We start from the raw sequence: 23,414 nt of genomic DNA on the forward strand, positions 1-23,414 counted from the left end.
TCCGGAAACATGTTCGGAGCCATAAGACCGCCACCCTGGTAGAGAGGGTGCAGCTCCTGCACTCCAACCCACACTATGCGTTTATCAGACACCCCGATGGCCGGCAGGATACCGTCTCCCTCCGGGACCTGGCGCCCACAGGCTCCGACACCACGGCCACTGCTGCATCCCCCACACTAGGTCCCGTCCAACCTCCCATGTTCAACGCCCCCTACCCCTATCCAACCTCCCATGTTCAGCGCCGAACCCCGATATGGTTCTCGCGCTCCCTCCCACCCGCCGCACCGGTCCACAGGAATGAAGCTCCAGAAGAGCCGCTCCAGGAGTCCACGCCTGTGCCTGCTCCGGGCCCAGCTCCACAGCCACACGAAACGGCTGCAACATCAGTGCTTCGGCGGTCGCAACGTACGATCCGGGCACCAGACCGACTGAATCTGTAAACCCGTCACCCCCGCCGGATTTCATTTTTTAAACAGGGGGTGAATAGAACTACTGTTAATTCACCAGTGCACTGTGATATCATGTTACTGCTGTATCGTGTTACATTATGTGTTTAACCCTGTGGGCTCCACCTATGGGCCATTGTACGGCTTCACTCACAGGAGGATATGTTGGGGCATGTACGGGCTTGCCCATGGCTCCACCCCTTACAGGAAGTATAAAGGCAGCTGTCCTGCGGGGCCGCATTCATTGTTGTACCGGTCACAGGCAGGCTCAGTTGTAAGCTGGTTAAAACCACGGTTTACTTTTCAATGTGCCTCTCAGTGAATTGATGGTCGCATCAGAGCTGTATAAATGGAGGAGTTTTCTGCTTTCACGCTGTGGGAGGCGCTGAAAGCGGTGGTAAGAGGGGAATTTATATTGATTTGGGCGCACAGGGAGAGAGCAGAGCCTGCTGAGAGGCTGAGGTTGGTGGAGGACATTTCGAGGATGGACATTTTGAGGTCGCCCCCCCCCCCCCCCACCCACCCTGCCATGCTACCGCAGGCCTTGATAATGTTCATTTTGAAAAAGGACAATGACCTGAAGCAGTGTGGATTGTACCGCCCAATCCCTCTGTTAAATGTAGACGCAAAGATGTTATCGAAGGTGCTGATGTCACGGTTAGAAGATTACCTGCCTGGGGTTACAGGAGATGACCAGACGGGGTTCGTGATGCGGCGTCAGTTGTATGAGGCTGCTTAATGTTATTATGATGCCCTTGGAGGGCCGAGAAGTGGAAGTGCTGGTGGTGATGGACGTGGAGAAGGCGTTCGATCGGGTTGAATGGATGCATTTGTTTGAGGAGCTAGGTCAGTTTGGTTTTGTCAGGAGTTTGTGGACTGTTTTCGGCTGCTGTACAAGGTGTCTAACGCGAGTATTCGGACAAACAAGGTTATTTTGGATTACTTTGGGTAAAATGGGGAATGGGCCGGGGTGCCAGCGCTGCCCGCTGCTCTTTGCCTAACGATACAGCTGTTGGCACTGGCGCTTAGTGGGTTGGAGGGGATTTGAGCCGGGGGGGGGGGGGTTGAGCACCAAGCTTCTTTGTATGCAGATGACCTCCTGTTGCAAAGTTTGGACCCGGTTGGGAGCTTCGATAGGATCATGAGGATTCTGGCTGAGTTTGGCTGCTTTTCAGTGTACAACCTGAATATAGGGAAAAGGGAGGTGTTCCCAATTAATGCTCAAGGATAGGAGAGGAGGCTGGGGAATTTTCCGTTTCAGGTGGTGGGGGTGAGCTTTCGCTATCTTGGAATACAGATGGTGCGGAGTTGGGCCAAGCTGCACAAGCTCAACTGGTGGAGGGAATGAGGGCGGACCTCAAGAGGTCGGATGTGCTGCCATTATCTTTTGTAAGAAGTCTTATAACACCAGGTTAAAGTCCAACAGGTTTGTTTCGAAACAAACCTGTTGGACTTTAACCTCAAACCTGTTGGACTTTAACCTGGTGTTGTGAGACTTCGTACTGTGCTCACCCCAGTCCAATGCCGGCATCTCCACATCATTATCTTTGGTGGGGCCGGTGAAGATGGTGGTGCTGCCGAAGTTGTATTCCAGAATCTCCCGCTTTTTGTTCCTGCGTCCTTTTTTAAGAAGGTGAATGGGATGATTTTGAGGTTTGTATGGGCGGGGAAGGCTACACGGGTAAGTAGGATGTTCTTGGAGAGGGATCTGTAGTGATATGCATAAGCAATTGTACATGTAAATATGGTTGACCTCTGACCACTAGGTGACAGGCAAGTTATACCATGTGACACTGCAACCTAGGAAGAGTCTGCAGAAGAAGTCGTGGTGGTTAGTTTCGTTGTGATTGTTCCAGTTGTTAGTATTAGTTTCCAACCCATGGTTTGTTATGTAATAATAAATTTGACAAGTCTAGAACTAGATGTTCTTTGGTGCATTGACTCAATCATTGCCCATGCACTAGAACATAACAGGATTGACGGGGGAGGTGGTTTGGCAGTGGTTAGCACTGCCGAGGATGATATGCGGTTAGCATTAATGAGCTTGTTGAATTACTACTGGGCAGAAAACATTGCAATGGCTAACAGGTGGACGGTGGAGGAGCGGTTGGTTTGGAGGCAGTTGGAGGCGGCCTTGTGTAAGGGGACCAGTTTGAGGGCGCTTTTGTTGGTGCCCCTCCTGTTCTCGCCGGTTTGGTACTGCTATGGGCCAAGGTTTTAAAAACTCCAAAGTGTGCTATGGAGTTCACCTGACCTATAACTTTTGTTGAATTTGGCTAGGATGAGCACAACAGCCTTCACTTGAGATGTGATTCAACAGTCTTCCGAGACACTTTAATCAAAATAAACTTTATTCTAAGAACTTAGTTAACATTTATACAAACAAACAGCAAGAATTTTTATCAATTACAAACATAAAGACACTCCGCAGCTACAATAATTTAAAATGAAACTAGACTTCCGGTGGCGTTTGCGAGTGGGTCGGCCGCATCGAGAGGAGCTCCGTCGGTGGCCACTATTTGTCGCGCTTTTGGGGTTTCCCCGATCCTTCGCTCTCCCCCCGATTGTTGTCAGCCTTTGGGTCCGTCCCGGGCGTCAAGCACGGCCGGTTTGAAAACCGTCGAGGAACCCTGCGCGGGTGTCGGGCGGCTGGAGCTGAGGCGTCGGGCCCAGCGCGTGCGGCGGTCGGAGCAGCGGGGGCGGAGCCAAACAGGACGAGGCAGCAGGCCCGAAGCCAGGGCGCGATGTAGGTGAGATGTTCCACATCGGGTGGCTCCCGCTTAGAATGTTTTAAGAAGACTGAAGTCCGGTCCCAGGGGAATTCTTGAGGAATACAAAAAAGAAGAGAAAGAAGTTTTAAAGAAGCTTGGTGAAAGTTTCTTTTTCATGAAGGAAGAATTTTTTGGGGTTTTTTTTCAAAGAAAAGATTGAAAAAGGAAAGAAGGCGGAAGAAAGGAAAAATAATAAGTCGTTAAAGGATGCAAAAAGCAGCGTCGAAGAAAGGGGGAAACGCGGGCTGGCCGTTGAATGAGAGGACCAGCAAAAGTGCTGAGAAGATGGCGGATGCCGGACTGCATGGTGGGGCCACACTGCTTATGGTGGAGAAGATGACCGAAGTGATGGTTGTGGAGCTGGAAAAGCAGTTTGCGAGGCACATGGAGGCTTTGAGGAAGGAGATGGTGGTCGCATTGAAGTCATTGGTGGAGGAGGCAATCGCCCCGGCGAGGGTAGCTGTGGCAAAGACATCGGCCGAGGTGAGAGAGCAGGGCGAGAAGATGAAGGAAGTGGAGGAGGCCATGTCGCAGCACAGCGACCAGCTCATCTCTATGGGGGACGAGCTGCGGAGGGTGGTGGAGGTCAACAGAGGACTCCGAGCAAAGCTCGAGGACTTGGAGAACCGCTCAAGGCAGCACAATCTAAGAATTGTGGGCTTGCCCTAAGGGACAGAGGGCCCAAGGCCAACAGAGTACTTTGCTAAGAGATTGGTGGAGTTCTTGGGGGAGGGTGAGAACCCCTCCTGGTCCGAACTGGACCGAGCTCATCGGTCATTAAGGCCAAAGCCCAAAGTAAATGAGCCGCCAAGAGCAGTAATTATCTGCTTCCATAAGTGCTGCATGAAGGAGAAGGTGTTAAGCTGGGCGGAGCAGAAGCGCGAGGTGCAGTGGGATGGTGCTAGAGTTCGGATTCACCAGGACTTGACGGTGGAGTTGGCAAAAAGACGAGCGGCATTCGGGCGAGTGAAGGCGGCACTGTATAACAAGGGGGTGCGATTTGGTATGGTATACCCGGCGAAGCTGAGGGTGACGTACAACATCAAAGACTTTTATTTCGAGACAGTGGAGGCGGCTGAGGCGTTCGTGAGGGCAGAAGACTGGACTGTGACTGGGGAGCTGAAAATGTATCAATGCTATAATTTTCTTTTTATTGACGTGTATTGTAATTTACTTCACTTCATATTGTTACAGAGTTCAAGTTATTGGTTGGGTTGATTGGCATTCGGTGTTGCGACAGTTATATCTTATTTTAGTCAATTGTATGGGTTGGATTGTTATTTTTGTTTTTTTCTCTGGGACTGGGTGGGAGGGGACGGTATACCTTGGCGGGGGCGGGGGGAACCATCCGCGCTAGCTAACTAAAGTCGGCTAGTGAACGCAGGTGAGGTGAGAGGAGGGCTGCGGACATTGGAGCCTGGTTAGCAGGTTTCGATGGGCCTACGAGGCGAGCGGGGGAAGGGATCGATGCTGGGAGATGTTTTTTTGAGAGGAAATGTAGGGGGGATTTTTGTGAGGATGGGGAAGGGGTTCGATGTTTATAATGGATAGGGGCGGGTCAGGCTCATGGGGCAGGGCCCGGTGGTATGATGATGGTGGATAAGAAGGGTGGGGGGGGTGAGAGACCCCCAGTTAAGATAGTCATGTGGAACGTGAGGGGGTTAGGAGGTCCGGTCAAGAGGTCAAGGGTGCTTGCGCATCTTAAAAGTTGAAAGCCGATGTAGCAATGCTGCAGGAGACTCACCTGAGGGTGAGGGTGAAGGACCAGGTGAGACTTAAAAAGGGCTGGGTTAGTCAGGTGTTTCACTCTGGATGTGACAGAAGGGCTCGAGAGGTAGCGATAATGGTCAGCAAAAGAGTATGTTTCCAGATGGAGAATGTGGTGGCAGATCAGGGGGTAGATATGTGATTGTGACAGGGGCGCTGGAGGGGAGGTTAGTGGCACTGTTAAGTGTATAAGGTCCCAATTGGGACGATGTGGGATTCGCAAAGAAGGTGTTTGGGGCCATCCCCGATTTCAACACACACAAACTAATAGTGGGAGGGGACTGGAACTTGGTGCAGGAGCCAAGGTTGGACAGGTAACCAAAGTTGGACAGGTCATGGCCGCGCTCGCTGGTCCCATCGGGGGGTGGCGAAGGCGTTGGCTGGGCTAATGATGGAAATGGGAGGGGTGGATCCTTGGAGGTTTCTGCACCTGAGGGAACGGGAGTACTCGTTTTTCTCAGCAGTCCATAAGGTATACTCGTGGATCGACTTTTTTGTGGCGGGGAAGGCTTTGCTGTGGTTAAGGGTTCGGAATCCTCGGCAATTGCAGTATCAGATCATGCTCCACATTGGGTGGATATGGTACTGGAGAAGGGGGTAGCGCAGAGGCCGGGGTGGAAATTAGACGTGTGACTTTTGGGGGACCAAGGGTTCTGTGACAAAATTGAAAAGGTAATTGAGGAATATGTAGGTTTCAACTGTACGGGAGAGGTATCGAAGGCAGTTGTCCGGGAGGCTCTAAAGGCGGTGGTGAGGGGTGAGGTCGTATAGGCCCATATCACTTCTGAATGTGGATGCAAAAGTATTGGCGAAGGTACTGGCGGGTAGGCTGGAGTAGTACCTCCCAAAGTTGATAGGTTAATATTAGACGGGGTTCGTGAGAGGGAGGCAGCTCTTTTCAAATGTTAGAATGGTATTGAACGTGGTTATGGCACAGGTGAGGGGAAAGAAACAGGTGGTTGTGGCATTGGACGCTGAGAAGGCGTTTGACCGTTTAGAATGAGGGTACTTAATGGCAGTTCAGGAGCAGTTTGGGATTGGACCAAGATTTGTGAACTGGGTAAAGCTACTATATAAGGAGCCGAGGGCGAGTGTCCGCACAAACAACATCAGCTCGAGATACTTTTCTCTCCACCATGGGACTTGGCAGGGATGTCCTGAGTCCCCCCTGCTGTTTGCACTCGCGATTGATACGTTGGCCATCGCATTAAGAAGTTCGGGACTACGGAAAGGATTAGTGCGCGGGGGTGCGGGGGGTGCGGATAGTGTATCGGTTGTCCTTATATGCCGATGATTTGCTGTTATACGTGTCGGAACCGAGTGTGTCGATAGGGGGAATATTGGAGCTGCTTCGAGTGTTTGGATCTTTCTCGGGGTACAAACTAAATCTAGACAAGAGTGAGTATTTTGTGGTGTCTCGGCCGGGGGTGTGGACAGGGGTGGGGGGCTGCCATTCCTTAGGGCAGGGACTCACTTTAGGTACCTGGGGGTGCAGGTTGAACATTTCTAGTTTGGTGGGGAGAGTGAAAGCTGATCTGGCAAGGTGGGATGGCCTCCCACCGTCACTGGCGGGTCGGGTACAGGTGGTTAAAATAAACGTGTTGCCGCGATTTCTGTTTATTTTCCAATGCCTGCCGATTTTCCTGTCAAAGGCTTTTTTTAGAGAGATTGAGGGAATGATTACTTTGTTCATATGGTGAGGGAAGGTGGCCAGAGTTAGAAAGGTGCTTCTACAGAGGGGAAGGCAGGCAGGGGGTTTGGGTCTTCCGAACCTGATGTATTACTACTGGGTGGCGAATGTGGAGAAGGTGCCCAGCTGGATCAGAAGGGTTGATTCCCAGTGGGTCAGAATGGAGGAGAGTTTGTGCAGGAGGTCGGGATTGAAAGCACTAGCAATAGCGCCGCTCCCGATGGCCCCGGGGAAATACTCGGGTAGTCCGGTAATAATAGCTTCATTGAGAATTTGGAGGCAGTTTCACCAACACTTCAGGTTGGGGGCAGGGTCAAGGGAAATGCCACTTCGGGGGAACCACAGATTTGAGCCAGGGAAGTGGGATGGAAATATTCAGAAATGGGAGGAGAAGGTGATTAAGACACTAAAAGATTTGTTTCTTGGGGGTCGGTTTGCAGGATTGAAGGAGCTGGAAGTGAAGTATGGGCTGGAGCAGGGGGAAATGTTTAGATACATGCAGGTTCGAGATTTTGCCAGAAAGGAGACCTTCCCGATGGAGCCGGCCTCCACATTGCTGGAGGAGGTGCTGATGACGGGGTGGGACTGGAGAAGGGGGTAGTGTCGGCGGTTTACGGAGCTATTTTGGAAAAGGAGAAGGCACCACTGGAAGGGATCAAAGCAAAGTGGGAGGAAGAGTTGGGAGAGGATATGGAGGAGGGGTTCTGGTGTGAGGTGCTCCGGAGAGTGAACGCCTCCACCTCCTGTGCGATGTTGGGGCTGATACAGCTGAAGGTGGTATACAGAGCACACCTCACGAGGGCGAGGATGAGCCGATTATTTGAAGGAGGAGGATGTGTGTGAACGTTTCGGGGGTGGGGGGGTGGGGGGGCCTGCTAATCACGTTCATATGTTTTGGTCCTGTCCAAAGCTAGAGGATTACTGGAAGGAGGTTTTTAGGGTAATTTCTAAAGTGGTGCATATGAAACTGGACCCGGGCCCCCGGGTGGCCATATTCGGGGTGTTGGACCAGCCGGGGTTGGAAACGGGTGCGGAGACAGATGTTGTAGCCTTCGCTTCGTTGATCGCCCGAAGGCGGATCCTGAAGGATTGGAGATCAACCACTCCACCTTGTGCACTGGCATGGCGGGGGGACCTGTTGGAATTCTTGACTCTTGAGAAGGCTAAATTTGAACTGAGGGGAAGGATGGAGGGGTTCTACAATTAATGGGCATTATTCATTATGCACTTTCAAGAACTGGATAACATCTAACATTAGTTGGGGCAGGTGGGTGGGAGGGTAGGGGAGAGGGGGTCTTTGTGTGATAATGGTGACTATGGGTGATTCCTGATTCCTTTTTACCATTTGTTTATGTGAACATGCGGGCTAATGTTTGGGGTTTGGTTGGAGGATGGGATTGTGATTATTGTTATGGGGATTGACATATTTGTTGCTGATTATTGTTTATTGTTGGTGGGTGTAAATTTGGGCGAAAATGTGAAAAAGGAGAATTAAAATATTTTAAAAAAATAAATAAAATGAAACTAGAGGAGACAGGCCAAAACACTTATTTTCTCTGTATGAGTCCACAGCAGTGAAATCTGAAAGCAAAAGTAAAACTCTCACACAGCCAAAGCCCAGCTCCACCAATACAATGACATCACTGAAGCCATGTGATAAGACAAAAACCTTTCCTAAAGGGACACTTGCATGACAGTATTCCACAAATCCGGTGGTGGTATCAGCACAGAGTGTCTGCAACCTGTGTTGACAGCACTTTGGGTTGGAAGGCGTTTCGCTGTGGGTTCCGATTTATGCCAATTATAGGTTTGCAGCGGGGAGCGGGTTGAATGCTAGGTTACGTGGACGGCTGCAGGTGGGGATAGAGGACTTCAGGGATTTGTTTGTGGGAGAAAAGTTTGCAGACCTGGAATAGCTCGAGCGTTTGTTATCTGTTGCCGCGGTTGTTTTTTTGTTTCTGAAAAACGATGTTGAACCGAGGCCCCAACAGGCTGCTTGGATGGATATAAATTATCACACGCCATTATTTTGAAGAACAGCAGAGGAGTTATCCCCCTTGGCCCAGACAATATTTATCCTTCAATCAATATGACAGGTTATCTGTTCATTGTCACATTGTTATTTGTGGGAATTTGCTGTGCGCAACTTGGCTGCACGTTTCTTGCATTACAACTGTGGCAAAACTTCAAAAAGTACTTCATTGTATTGTAAAGTGCTTTGAGATGTATGTTGGTTATGAAAAGTGCTATATTGATGCAAGTCTTTCTTTTACAAGTCTTTAACACCATAATATCAGGGGCAGCACGGTAGCCTTGTGGATAGCGCAATTGCTTCACAGCTCCAGGGTCCCAGGTTCGATTCCGGCTTGGGTCACTGTCTGTGCGGAGTCTGCATGTCCTCCCCGTGTGTGCGTGGGTTTCCTCCGGGTGCTCCGGTTTCCTCCCACAGTCCAAAGATGTGCAGGTTAGGTGGATTGGCCATGATAAAAAAATTGCCCTTAGTGTCCAAAATTGCCCTTAGTGTTGGGTGGGGTTACTGGGTTGTGGGGATAGGATGGAGGTGTTGACATTGGGTGGGGCGCTCTTTCCAAGAGCCGGTGCAGACTCGATGGGCCGAATGGCCTCCTTCTGCACTGTAAATTCTATGATAAATTAGTGTCTATGATAAATATATTTTAGATATTTTTTCAAAACTGGAAATACGGGGTGTTGTTTTCTGTTCCCCCAGCCGCGTGTTTCTCGGCGGTGTCCTGTTTGCTGGCTGCAGGATTCTCTGCTCCTGCCGCTTGTCAATGGGATTTCCCATTGAAGCCACCCCATGCGAGGGGGTGCGCTGCCAGTGGGAAAAAAGAATCCCAGTGGCCGGGGAATTCTATAAGGCAGATATTACGACAAACATAAATTTTGTATTAGTGAATTTTATCATCACTTTTTGCTTCAGCCGAGAGGAAGAAATTATTTTGAGCTACAGCCAAGAGGTTGCATTTCTTAGTAATAAATTGTTCTGCCGAAGGAAGTCTTCCACTCTACCTGATTGATTACTGTATCTCGAACTCTGGCAAAGAACCAGTGACATTTGTTTCAGTTTAAACATGAGTTAGGAGTGAAATTTAAACTTTTGCTTGTCCGGGTTAAGAGCTTACCATATTTCGATTTTAAAATACTTGGGGGTAGATTCAAAAACGGCCAGCTTTGCGAGTTTAATAAGGGCTCGGGGAGTCCACACCAAGTAAATAAAAAACATAATTTTATTTACAACACAATATATACACTGCCTGGGAGATCCCTACTGGGTTCCTGTTCTGGTCAGTGCCTTATTGGCCGACTTATTTTCCAGAGGTTAATAGAGGTCCCTGCCCCTAGTGGGGGAGCTCGTACTCCACAAGGACCACGGGGAAAATAATCATTCCCACCCCATAGGCCCCGTGAGAGCTATTACATTCCTTCCCCACCCCCCTCCCACCCCAAAGTCCGAAGACTCCCTCGATGACCGTTGAGGCGGAAATGGAGGAGCTCATCCACCGGATCGGCGGGAGGCAGCTGATTGGCACCCGAGACCTCAGAGGCTCTGCATCTCCATTTCAGAATCAGCAGATACACCATTGGGCATGTCAGTGTTGAGAGAGATCAAAGATGTCACAGCAGGCTGGTTCATAGATCATAGAATTTACAGTGCAGAAGGAAGCCATTCGGCCCATCAAGTCTGCACCGGCTCTTGGAAAGAGCACCCTTCCCAAGCCCACAGCTCCACCCTATCCCCATACCCCAGTAACCCCACTCAACACGAAGGGCAATTTTGGGCAGTAAGGGCAATTTAGCATGGCCAATCCACCTAACCTGCACATCTTTGGTTCGGTAATAGAGCAAAAGGATCCATGACATGATTCCTTCAAGGACCTTCACAGAGTAATCTCCATGAGCAATTGTGATCCAAATACCATTGCATCAGTTGCTCCTAGACCCAAACTTGGTAAGAGATTACTCCTGTTTGCTGGAAAATTCCAGAGAGCCAGCTTTGAAGTTTTGAACGAACACCGTGGCAAAGAGGTTGACATCGATCTGGGCAACACCCTTGTAAATCTTGGTTACGGCGCACCTTTGCTCTGATGCCCGGGATAATCAAAGTCAGTCGCGTACGAAGCCTACGGCCTAATAACATCTCCAAGAGGACCACCCCAGTTACTGCGTGTGGTGTGGTCCTTTATGGAAATAAAAATCTTGCCCATCCAACTGCAGCTGATGTAGCCAGTCGTGTCCCAACAGGCTAGGGCCAGTTCCTCGTGCATCGATGAGGGGAAGATGAACTGATTGGCGGCAATAAACAACCAGAGCAAGAGTGGACCCCACCATATTCAGTTGTTCGCACATATAAGTATGACACAAACAAGCCATTGTATCACACAAAGCCAAAGTATGCACACCTCATTTGATAAGATCAAAGGTGCTTCGTCCCAGCAGAAATGGCAGCTCCCATATCCAACTCTATTTGGAACATATGGCCATTCATCTGAATCGGAATGGGAATAGGAACCACATGGGGCAATGCCAAACTGAATCTCAGCCTCATCTTTGGCCTCTTCTGGGGCTGACGCATACCTTGACAGGGGTAGCTGGAGTGCTGGTCTCCTTCTGCCTGTGAGTACACCTAGACAGGCGTCCACACGTTGCACACAGGCCGGAATCATCTTCAGTCGAGTCCGGTGATGATGCAAGTCTCGATGGTTGGCTCCTCGCCCAGAGGCCGGAGTCGCTGTGGCGTTCTGTCCGAGCTGTCGGGAGACCATCTGAGGGGTAACGCCCTGTTATAACCTGCCTACTGACGATTGGCTGGGGACTAATGACTATGCCACAATCCTATGGGAGTATGAACTTCCCCAATGAGGGGGGCGGAGAAACTCCTACTATAAATAAGCTGGCCAGTCCAGGAACCAGGAGGAAGGAGAAGGTAGCAAGGAAAGTTACTGCTACTGTTATGTGTATATTGTTATAGTAAATAAACGTTATTATTTTGTATCCTTAAAACTCGTGCTGGATTCTTCGGGGCCCTTACAAAACTGGCGACGAAGGTAAAAGTGAATAGCTGTCTACACTGCTGAAGCCACCTCCCTGGATTTTTGTTGGATACAGGTTGGAAGTTGTTTTCTATTATACCATGCCTCTGTACGGACGTTTGGATGTTTTTGATGCTGCGCTGGAAAGCTGGAACCAGTACACACAACGGATGCGTTACTATTTCCGGGCAAACAATATCACTGAAAACGAGCGCCAGGTGGTCATATTGCTCACCGCCTGCGGCCCGCATACGTTTGGGGTGATTAGGAGCCTTACGTACCCAGCTGCGCGGGCACCAAAACGTTTGACGAACTTGTGAATGTAGTGGGGCAACATTTTAACCCAACCCCGTCCACGATAGTCCAGCGTTACCGGTTTAATACCGCTGAGAGGACCCCTGGAGAATCCCTTGCCGATTTTTTTATCCAGGCTACGCGGGATTGCGGAATACTGTGACTATGGTGAGACCTTGTCAGAAATGTTACGCGACCGTTTGGTTTGCGGTATTAACAATGCAGCCACCCAGAGAAAGTTGTTAGCGGAGCCAACATTGACTTTTCAACAGGCAATACAAATAGTCTTGTCCCGAGAGAGCGAGGAGTACAGGAGCTACAGGGAATGGAAGTGCATGCCTTGGGGCGCAACCCTTTCCGCCCAAAAACGTCCCCCCGCACTCCTGCGGTACCTTGGGCGAGGCAACGACCAGACCGACGCCAGTGGCCATCGGACATTCCTCCCCAAAGGGAGCCTTCTCCAGAGCCAATGGATGAGGAGCCATGTCCGTGTCAGACTTGTAGGCGCCGACCCCATCGCGGACGGCGGTCCTGGGGACGCCAGAGGCGCCGTCGTTCCGACCGAAACTGGGACCAGCCCAGGGGCCGTAACTGGGACCAGCCCAGAGGCCGTACCTTCCATGTGGATGAACCTGCGGCGACCACTCCTGAGGACGTGGAGACGGAGGACGACTGCCTGCAGCTGCATTGTGTGGCAGCTCCCCGTGTGGCCCCCATTAAGGTGACAGTACGGGTCAATGGCCACCCGCTGGAGATGGAGTTGGATACTGGCGCAGCGGTCTCCGTTATCGCCCAGAGGACATTCGACCGCATTAAGCAGAGTATACAGACCCTTACATTAACTGACTCACAGGCCAGGTTGGCCACCTACACGGGGGAACCACTGGACATTGCAGGAACTACAATGACCCCTGTTGTCTATGGACGCCAGGAGGGGCGTTTCCCACTTATCGTAGTGCGTGGCCATGGGCCCAGCCTGTTGGGTCGGGACTGGTTGCGCCATTTGCGGTTGCAATGGCAGCACATCCTCCAAACAGTTTCTGGAGGGTTGACTTGAGGTGCTAGGACGATACCCAGAGGTATTCCAGCCTGGTTTGGGGAAAATAAAAGGGGCCGTAGCCCGTATCCAAGTTGAACCAGGAGCCATGCCGCGCTATTTCCGGGCGCGCCCAGTGCCTTACGCTTTGCTCGAGAAGGTAGAAGGGAGCTCACTCGTTTGGAGAATTTGGGTATTATCAGGCCCGTCCATTTTGCTGACTGGGCAGCACCAATTGTACCAGTAATGAAGCCAGATGCCACAGTTCGCTTGTGTGGCGACTATAAACTTACGGTGAATACAGTTTCCCGACTCGACCGATACCCAATGCCTCGCATAGAGGATCTCTACGCGAAACTTGCAGTTGGACTCTCATTCACAAAATTAGATATGAGTCACGCCTACCTGCAGTTGGAGCTGGACCCTGCCTCCCGACCATATGTAACAATTAACACACACCGGGGCCTGTATGAATGTACACGGTTGCCCTTTGGAGTATCCTCTGCCTGCGCAATTTTTCAACGTGTTATGGAGGGCATTTTGAGAGGTTTACCACGTGTGGCTGTCTACCTAGATGACGTGTTGATTACAGGGACGTCGGAGCAAGAGCATTTGGAAAATCTGGAGGCTGTCCTTAGACGCCTTTCGGAGGCTGGAGTCCGTTTACGTCACACAAAGTGCGTATTTCAGGCAAAAGAAGTAGTCTACCTAGGTTATCGGGTGGACCGCGAGGGTCTGCACCCTGTCGCAGAGAAGGTGCGTGCAATTCAACATGCCCCCACCCCGACTGACACTTTGCATCTTCGTTCTTTTCTCGGTCTCGTAAACTATTACGGGAAGTTCCTCCCCAATCTGGCAACTACGCTGGCCCCCTTGCACCTGCTGCTAAAGAAAAATCACACCTGGGTTTGGGGTCAGCCGCAAGAAACCGCTTTCCGGCGGGTAAAACAACAATTGTCGTCGTCTGGGTTACTAACCCACTATGATCCTGGAAAGCCTTTGCTCGTCACATGTGATGCATCCCCGTATGGTATTGGGGCTGTCCTGTCCCACAAGATGGAGAACGGGGCCGAGCGACCGATAGCTTTCGCCTCCCGCACATTGACTGCAGCGGAGAAAAAGTATGCGCAGATCGAGAAGGAGGGCCTGGCAGTGGTTTTCGCGGTGAAACGCTTCCACCAGTATGTGTACGGCCGCCATTTCACTATCGTGACTGATCATAAGCCCCTGCTGGGACTCTTCAGAGAGGATAAGCCAATACCGCCCATTGCTTCTGCACGGATCCAGCGCTTGGCTTTGTTGCTTGCAGCATATGAGTATTCTCTGGAGCACAAACCAGGTACACAGATAGCAAATGCCGACGCACTGAGCCGATTGCCTTTATCGACCGGCCCCATGTCGACCCCCACGACCGGTGAGGTGGTCGCAACCCTAAATTTTATGGACACCTTGCCTGTCACGGCATCACAGATCCGTGAGTGGACCCAGACGGAGCCAGTCTTGTCAAAGGTTCGGCACATAGTCCTGTATGGTGGGCAGCATAGACAGCTCCCAGGCGAGTTGCGGGCATTTTCCTCCAAGCTGTCAGAGTTCAGCGTGGAAGACGGCATCCTCTTGTGGGGGACGCGTGTGATTGTCCCGGAAAAAGGCCAGGAGCTGATATTATCAGACTTGCACAATGGGCATCCGGGCGTGACCAAGGTGAAAATGTTGGCCTGGAGTTATGTCTGGTGGCCAGGCCTCGACACCGACATTGAGAAGGTGGCCCAAAACTGCTCCATTTGCCAGGAGCATCAGAAGCTTCTGCCGGCCGCGCCCCTACATCACTGGGAATGGCCAGGGCGGCCTTGGGCACGCTTACATGCAGATTTCGCATGCCCTTTTCAGGGATCCATGTTCCTTCTGCTAATTGACGCCCAGTCCAAATGGCTGGAGGTGCATAAGATGCAGGGGACAACGTCCTGCGCAACAATTGAAAAAATGTGTTTATCATTTAGTACGCATGGCCTCCCCGAGGTGCTGGTCACGGATAATGGCACTCCATTCACGAGTGAGGAGTTTGCTAGGTTTACAAAGATGAACGGCATCCTCCATATCCGCACTGCCCCTTACCACCCGGCTTCAAATGGGTTGGCAGAGCGTGCAGTGCAAACATTCAAAAGAGGCCTAAAGAAGCAGTCTTCCGGATCAATGGACACGAGACTGGCTCGATTTTTGTTTACGTACAGGACCACCCCCCATACAGTGACTGGGGTAGCTCCCGCAGAACTCCTAATGGGCCGGAGACTTCGCACCCGCCTTAGTATGGTCTTCCCAGACATTGGCGCAAAAGTACGCCGCACACAAGAACGGCAGGGACCGGGATTGTCTCGGCATCGTCCGATTCGGCAGTTTGCGCCCGGTGACCCAGTATTCGTGCGGAATTTTGCTGGTGGTGCCCAATGGGTTCCCGGTGTAATCTTTCGCCAAACGGGCCCTGTATCGTACCAAGTGCAAGCCCAGGGTCGTCTCCAGCGAAAACATGTAGACCACGTCCGGTCCAGAAGATCATCCCCGCAAAAGATTTCCCGCCCCCGGAGCTCAGTTCAACAGCGGCAAAGACCAGAAACAAGGGAAGGTAGTCCTCCAAATCTTGCACTGGTGCCTCACTCGAAGCCTGCGCAGGTCGTGACGGGACCGAATGGGGATAGAGACGCTGACATGACGGAGGCAGCAGACTCTGACTCCGAGATGGAGACACAGGATGAATCAGAGTGGGAATCCTCGGGTCCACAGGCCGTGAATGCACAACCGCGCCGTTCATCACGGAAGCGCCGGTCTCCGTCTCGTTATACCCCGCCAGATCCAGCGCCGCGTTCAAATGTCGTCCGGCCTGCGGCCAAACGAGTTTGACGCCTTCCTTCACCAGGGCCTACGGTGGATTCCTTGGACTTTGGGGGGGGGGAGGGATGTTATAACCTGCCTACTGACGATTGGCTGGGGACTAATGACTATGCCACAATCCTATGGGAGTATGAACTTCCCCAATGAGGGGGGCGGAGAAACTCCTACTATAAATAAGCTGGCCAGTCCAGGAACCAGGAGGAAGGAGAAGGTAGCAAGGGAAGTTACTGCTACTGTTATGTATATATTGTTATAGTAAATAAACGTTATTATTTTGTATCCTTAAAACTCGTGCTGGATTCTTCGGGGCCCTTACAAAACGCCCCTAAACTTTCACCTCCATCCATTGTATCGCTTGGACTCCGTATTCTGCATTTTCCTGGGACAACGAGACCTGCAGCACCTGCTGACACGTCAGGGAGATTTCACCCAAAGGTTTTCTCCATGTTTCTGTAGTACCCTCAATAATGACACAAAGAGTGTGGAATGGTAAATGAAGGCTTTACGAAGCAGAGAACTAGCCAGTTACCGAGACGTGTACTTACTGAGTGCCGCCTACAGGGCGCCACCTTATATACAGTTCCCTGGTGGGCGGAGTCCCCCAGGGTTCCAAACCCGGTCTTAAAAGGGCATCACCTACATGGTGTTAAGGGTACAGTAACCATTCATCACAGTTTTCATATTATTTACACCATAAACCAAACGATCATGGAGCATATTGGATAATGCAGTTCCATACTCACAAAATTTGGCTATCTTCCGTAGGCATGATATGAATTTGGTTACAGACTCAGCGGAGCACCTCTCCACCGTATTAAACTGAAATCTTTAACCCAACCCCATCGGTAGTCATTCAAAGTGTAGCACCATAAGTGGCATGAGTTGGTTGAACGATTGCATATTTGGCGCCGCCAGGTACTTGAGACTCTGGATCACCCCCAAAGGTGTGCGCTCTGCAGGCCATTAACTATGATGGATTGGCGCTCGTTCTCTGTGATGTTGTTGGTCCGGAAGAAGTAACGCATCCTTACTGCGTACTGGTTCCAATCTTTAACACTGGTATCAAATGAATTTAACTGCCCAAAGAGAGGCATGGCGAATCAACTAAATCCAAACCTGGGTCCTGAAAATCAGGGAGGTGGCTCAGCCAAGTAGGTCGCAGCATCAACAGCAAGCCAGTTTATTCGTCCTCACCAGTTTCATCGGGACATGGAGAGTCCACACGGAGTAAAGTAAAGAAATGTGATTTTATTTACAACACAATATGTACACTGCCCGGTGGATCCCAACCAGATTCCTGTTCTGGACAGTGCCTTACTGGCCGACCTTTTATACAGAGGTTCATCGAGATCCCCAGCTCCTAGTGGGGGAGCTCATATTCCACAATGACCACCCCTTCACAAGGAACATACAATGTTGAATCAATTAAATGCAAAGACAAAATTCAATGCTATGAAAAAATTCTGTTTTGTTTTAGCTCTGCTGTCAGTATTCAAATATCTCATTATACCAGATGGGGTTACCACTGACCAGAGACTAAGACCGGGATTCTCTGGCCTCCCAGCTGCATGTTTCTCAGCGGCGGGAGGCGTCACGCCGTTCGCTGATGTCGGGATTCCCTTCTCCTGCAGCTGTCTATGGGAATTCCCATTGGTGGTGGTGGTGGGGTGTGGTTTGGGTGAAAGGATGAGAGTGGGGGTGATGCTGAGGGTGGTGTGGGGGTGATATGGAGGGTGAAGGTGGTGTGGAGGTTGTGTTGGGGGTGAGGGTTGTATGGGGGTGAGACACATGCCATGGGGAACTGCAACTCAGCGGATTCTCACTTCCTCGCCCAAAGCCGATCTCGCCTTTCCTCGGGCCTGCCAACAATGCCCAGTGCCCTCTGCTCTGCTGTGGTGAGGGACCGCAGATTCAGCGGTCCCCGTCCAGTCATCTCCTGCCTCCGCCGGTTATGAGCGGCCTTATCAGAGGGGAGGGGTAGATGGACACAGCAAATGCTCAGTGTTAGGCAGTCTGACGCATGCAGCCCAGAGGGTGGTTAGCTGGGGGCTTCAGTGACCAGGGCACCTGGCCATGGTGGCTGGTATGGGTGCTAGCATGTGGTGCAGGGTTGGGTTTCGGCCGCCATCCAGGTAGGAAGGGGGAGGGGCTAGAGTTATGGGTGTGTGGGAAGAGGGGTTGGTGTCAGGAGCACAGCACTGCCTACTCACCCTGGCTGCCCTGAGGAGGAAGTTTTTTCCGGCACTGTTGGCCCGTCCAGACGGTGTTGCCCAAGTTGCTGACCACCTCTGCCACCTGCATCCAGGCCCGGTGAATGGAAGCCTGTTTCGCACCCTGGTGTAAATGGTCGCCACCTCTCCTCCATCATGTCCAGCAAGGTCTCCACTTCCGCGTCAGTGAACCTCGGGCTGTGCGTCTTTCTGCCACCTTGTTGGCTGGGATGGTGTGTGTGGGGAGTGAAATGTGTATATGTGGCTGCAGCTTGTCAGCCCCCTAAGTGCCAATCACGGATCCGCCAAATCCTGCACCATTACTCATTGGAATCGATTGTGTTCCACGTGACTTGTGTTCCACGTGAGGCCGGTGCTAGCACCTTAACGGTCGTTGAATTGGCCCAGGTGTAGCACCAGTTTTGCTGTCGTAGAACTCCACGAATCCTGCCCCAATGTCAACACTTAGTCTGAGGAACAGAGAATCCAGCCACCCATTCTTGATTCTTGGGTATCACCAATGAGCAGTCAAAAGCTGGAAATAATTTGTACAGATGATTTATAAATCAACTAAATTAGCAAACGTTCTTAGTAATGAGTTCCTTATAATTATTTTATAGATTTTTGCCAGATCCCCTGCCTGAATGGAGGATACTGCATTGGAAGAGACAAGTGTCGATGCCCATCAAACTCAACAGGGAAGTTCTGCCACCTTCCGGTACCTCCTGAAAAACAGACTGTATCAAAGACAATACCTGTCAGGTCTTCTGGTTCACAGTCTGTATACACTCTCCCTCTTTCCAACCAGCAAGGTAATATGATAAATTCTCAATTAATTGTCATTATTGAAAAGGTACATTACTGTAAGATTAGTTGTTATCTTTGCAAAAATTAATCATTGTCAAAATTGGTACATTCCATTGTGTTGAAACAAGTTATCTTTTGTAATTTAGATTTGTAGTGATTTGAGTGGATAGAATTATTTTGCCACCTGTTGAATACCATTTAACTTACTTTCTACATTCCTCTATGTTGTTTCCAGGATAAGAATGGGAAATGTATTTTTTTATTAATTTATTAATTTACGGGATGTGGGCATTGCTAACAAGGCCAACACTTATTGCCCATCTCCAACTACCTCTAAGAAAGTGACCTTCTTGAACCGCTGCATTCCTTGAAGGTGATCTGTCAGGTAGAGTGTTCCAGGATTTTAACCCAGTGATGATATTGAAGTCAGGATGGTGTGTGGTTTGAATGAGAACCTGAAGCCGGTGATGTTCCCATGCGCCTACGACCTTGTCCTTCTGTGTGGTAAAAGGTCACAAATATGTGAACTGCTCTTGAAGAAGCCTTGGCAAGTTGTTGGAGTGCATCTTGCAGATAGTACAAACTAATCCAGTGCTGGTCAGGGTGAGTATATAAAGTTAGGAATAGAGTGCCAGGTGGGGGGACCCAAAGCATTTCAGATTACTTTTGTGGAGTATAGGGAAGCATGCCAGTTCCTTATGACCCCGCTAATATGAATAGCCAGGATTTTGCATGAATATTATTGGTGAGGTTAAAAGTGCTTCTGATTATTGCTAAATAAATTGGACAGCAACTCCTGGCTCTATACACATAGAAACCCAGAAGTCATTGTCAGAGATATCCCTCTCCTCCACAGGATGCACTGTTGTAGTCCTCGCTGATGGGCTTGGCATTGAAATTACTTTGATAAATTGAAAAAGCTGTACTTGCCTATTAGTTCTGAACCAAAAGAAACTGTAATAATAATCATCTTTATTAGTGTCACAAGTAGGCTTACGTAGGCTTACAGGCCACAAGTGGGCTGGTTTAGCAGAGTGGGCTAAACAGCTGGCTTGTAATAATAATAATTGCTTATTGTCACTGTAATGCAAAACAAGGCAGCAGTGCGGGTTCAATTCCCGTACCGGCCTCCCCGAACAGGCGCCAGAATGTGGCGACTAGGGGCTTTTCACAGTAACTTCATTGAAGCCTACTTGTGACAATAAACGATTATTAACACTGCAATGAAGTTACTGTGAAAATCCCCTAATTGCTACACTATGGCACCTGTTCGGATACACCGAGGGAGAATTCAGAATGCCCAATTCACCTAACAAGCACATCTTTCAGGACTTGTGGGAAGAAACCGGAGCACCCAGGGGAAACCCACGCAGATATGGGGAGAACATGCAGACTTCCCACAGACAGTGACCCAAACTGGGAATCGAACCCGGATCACTGGTGCTGTGAAGCAACAGTGCTAAACACTGAGCTACCGTGTAAAGTTAGATAATAATATAATCTTTAGCTGGGATAGTCAGGTGAAAGTGACTTTTCAATAGCATGGTAATTATTAATTACTGTTGATCAACCTTTCTGATGCAGAAAAATAATTTTACAAATGTGGAACCTAATACCATCAAATTAACATTGGATTTTTAAAAAAGTAATACATTTTATATTACTTTTTCTGATCATGGGCTGAATTCTCCATTTTTGAGATTAAGTGTAGTGGTGGACAGGATTCATGGCACGTATCTCGCAGCTCGGAATAGTGGGAATTTGCACTGATTCCACGCCTGGAAGTAAATTAATCATGCAAAGCCGACTAGCTGTCTGTATTACCTGGTGGACCTTTAATCGATTCCTCTGCCCTCCATTAAGCTGGTGGGGTTGAATGTACAGATGATAAAATCAAATGTCTCCGAGCACACACTTCTCACTCTCTCCAGCCTACCTGTCTCTAGGAGACTGTTGGCAATGTCTAGTAAGCAGAAGCTACAAGCCAGGAGAAGAAGGCAGCTCCCCACTTCACCCACCAGGCCTCAAAGCCTTGATCAGAGGAGTTTGGTCACGCAGAGAGGTATGACTCCAGGAAGCATCAGCTTCAGCTCTCTGGTCTGTAAGGTCATTGCAAAGGAGGTGAGCACGACTGTCAATCGCGCCAATGCAGGAAGAGGATCAATGATCACATCCGCTCTGCCAGAGTAAGTCATCCTTCAACTCCTTCCAATATCATACTCTCATCATGGCATCGTATACTCAAAGGGCCACTGTTTTCATAGATATCAGACAAACATGAGTGGGGGGGGACATTTCACCACTGATTGTTTCATGGAAACTTTCATATCACCACCATGCCATCCATCATGCTGTGTACACTCCATCCTCAGTCCCTTCCGGGAAGGGCTCACCACACACAGGAGGCATGCATCTTTCCCAAAATATGCTCCAACCAGTCTCAGCACATGCCTTTCTTTTGACTTCATCAAGGGCAAGCTTGACCACAACAGAATGGACAACGCTCAGACTGGGGAAGGCATGACAGACCTAATTGCTCCCACAGATTTTGAGGAGGCTGCAGCCGAGATCACTGGGGAGACCGGAATCGTTCCTGGGGAAGGGAAGATCAGATTGTTCCAGAAAACAAGTACACATCACACCTCCATAAGTTTATCACATCATAATAATCACATGCAGTCATGCTCAGGAACTGAAACTCTATTCTCTATTTTATAGGCACCAGCAGATCAAGACCCACAGGGTCAGAAGAGGAAGCTGAGGAAGAGTCATCACAATGCTCACCTTCATCCTCCACCAGCATAGAAACAAACACCTTATTGGGCATAGATCTAGATTAGGCTCGATCTCACCTATGGGAGAACACCACACTGACACTTCCACACAATAGGCTGAGGCAGGGACAGCCAGGTTTCTGGCACTTGGAGGGCTGCTGTAGAACAGCGACCTGCTCAGTCTGAGTCAGTTGATGAACCTCTGAGAGTCGCTGCCAACTCCAAGCTGGAGATGAAACAAAAAAAACGGTGGAAAATCAAGCAGAGATTCAGCAGTCACTCAGCAAACTGGAGCGAAGGATGGAAGAGTATATCTGCAGTCTGTCTTATGTAACTCTGATATGCGAGCACCTTTTTATCACCATGGGAAGGTTGTTGACCTTGGTCTGGCAGACTTTGACAGATTTGCGCTCAGCCCAGGACTCCATGGGCTGGATTCTCCGCAGCCGGACGCCGTAATTGCAGCTGGCAAACAAGATTATTTCAGGCTTTGTATAGGCTAATAAAACCCCGTGGGTGAAGAAAATGTTGTTGGAGCGCAGTCGGGGGGAGGGTGGGCTGGCGCTGCCGAACATCTGCAACTATTACTGGGCAGCGAATATAGCGATGATTAGGAAGTGGGTAATGGGGGAGGGATCGGTATGGGAGCGGATGGAGGCGGCGTCATGTAAAGGCATCAGTTTGGGAGCACTGGTAACTGCCGTTCTCGCCGGCCCGGTACTCCACTAGCCCGGTGGTGGTGGCGGCATTGAGGATCTAGGGGCAATGGAGGAGGTATAAGAAGGTGGAGGGTGAGTCAGTCTGGACCCCGATTTGCAATAACCACAGGTTCGCGCCGGGCAGGATAGATGGTGGGTTCCGAAGTTGGCAGAGAGCAGGAATTCGACGGATGGGAGATCTATTCATAGACGGGAGTTTTCCCAGTCTGAAGGCGCTGGAGGACAAGTACAAGCTGCCGCCGGGGAATGGTTTCAGATATTTACAAGTCCAGGACTTTCTGAGGAAACAAGTGTTGGCTTTCCCGTTGATCCCGCCACGGTGGATACAGGGCAGAGTAGTGTCCGATACCTGGGTGGGGGAGGGTAAAGTGTCGGATATCTATCAGGAGTTGTTGGAGGCGGAGGAGATCCTTGTGGAGAAACTGAAGGGCGAGTGGGAGGAGGTGCTAGGTGGGGAGTTAGAAGCGGGTCTGTGGGCGGACGCCCTAAGCAGGGTTAATTCTTCCTCATCATGTGCTAGACTCAGTCTAATACAGTTTAAGGTGGTCCACCAGGCACACATGACGGCGGCGAGGATGAGCAAATTTTTCGGGGTAGGAGATAGATGTGCGAGGTGTACGGGAAGCCCAGCAAACCATGCCCATATGTTTTGGGCATTCCCGAAGCTTGGAGGATTCTGGCAGGGGTTTGCCAAGGCAATGTCCAAGATGCTAGGTACGCGGGTGCTGTCGAGTCCAGAAATAGCGATCTTTGGAGTGTTAGAAGACCCGGGAGTTCAGGGAGTGAAAGGGGCCAACGTTTTGGCCTTTGCCTCCCTGGTAGCCCGGAGACGGATCCTTTTAATGTGGAGGGACTCGAAGCCCCCGAGTGTGGAGTCTTGGGTCAGTGACATGGCTGGGTTTCTCAAGCTGGAGAAAATAAAGATTGCCTTGAGGGGGATCAATGCCGGGGTTCTCTCTGAGGTGG

General features: G+C 50.2%; 1 protein-coding gene across 1 annotated transcript in view; it reads left to right on the plus strand.

Moving 5' to 3' along the window:
- The window catches only part of LOC140404691 (latent-transforming growth factor beta-binding protein 2-like), a 685,726-nt gene that overhangs the window by 174,245 nt on the left and 488,067 nt on the right, over positions 1–23,414 (plus strand). Inside the window, exon 6 of the mRNA XM_072493356.1 lies at positions 18,769–18,960. Within this exon, the coding sequence (XP_072349457.1) occupies positions 18,769–18,960 (192 nt within the window). The remainder of the gene's footprint in view (positions 1–18,768; positions 18,961–23,414) is intronic.

The sequence above is a fragment of the Scyliorhinus torazame genome, chromosome 2 (genome assembly GCF_047496885.1).
Source record: "Scyliorhinus torazame isolate Kashiwa2021f chromosome 2, sScyTor2.1, whole genome shotgun sequence".
Lineage (NCBI taxonomy): Eukaryota > Metazoa > Chordata > Chondrichthyes > Carcharhiniformes > Scyliorhinidae > Scyliorhinus > Scyliorhinus torazame.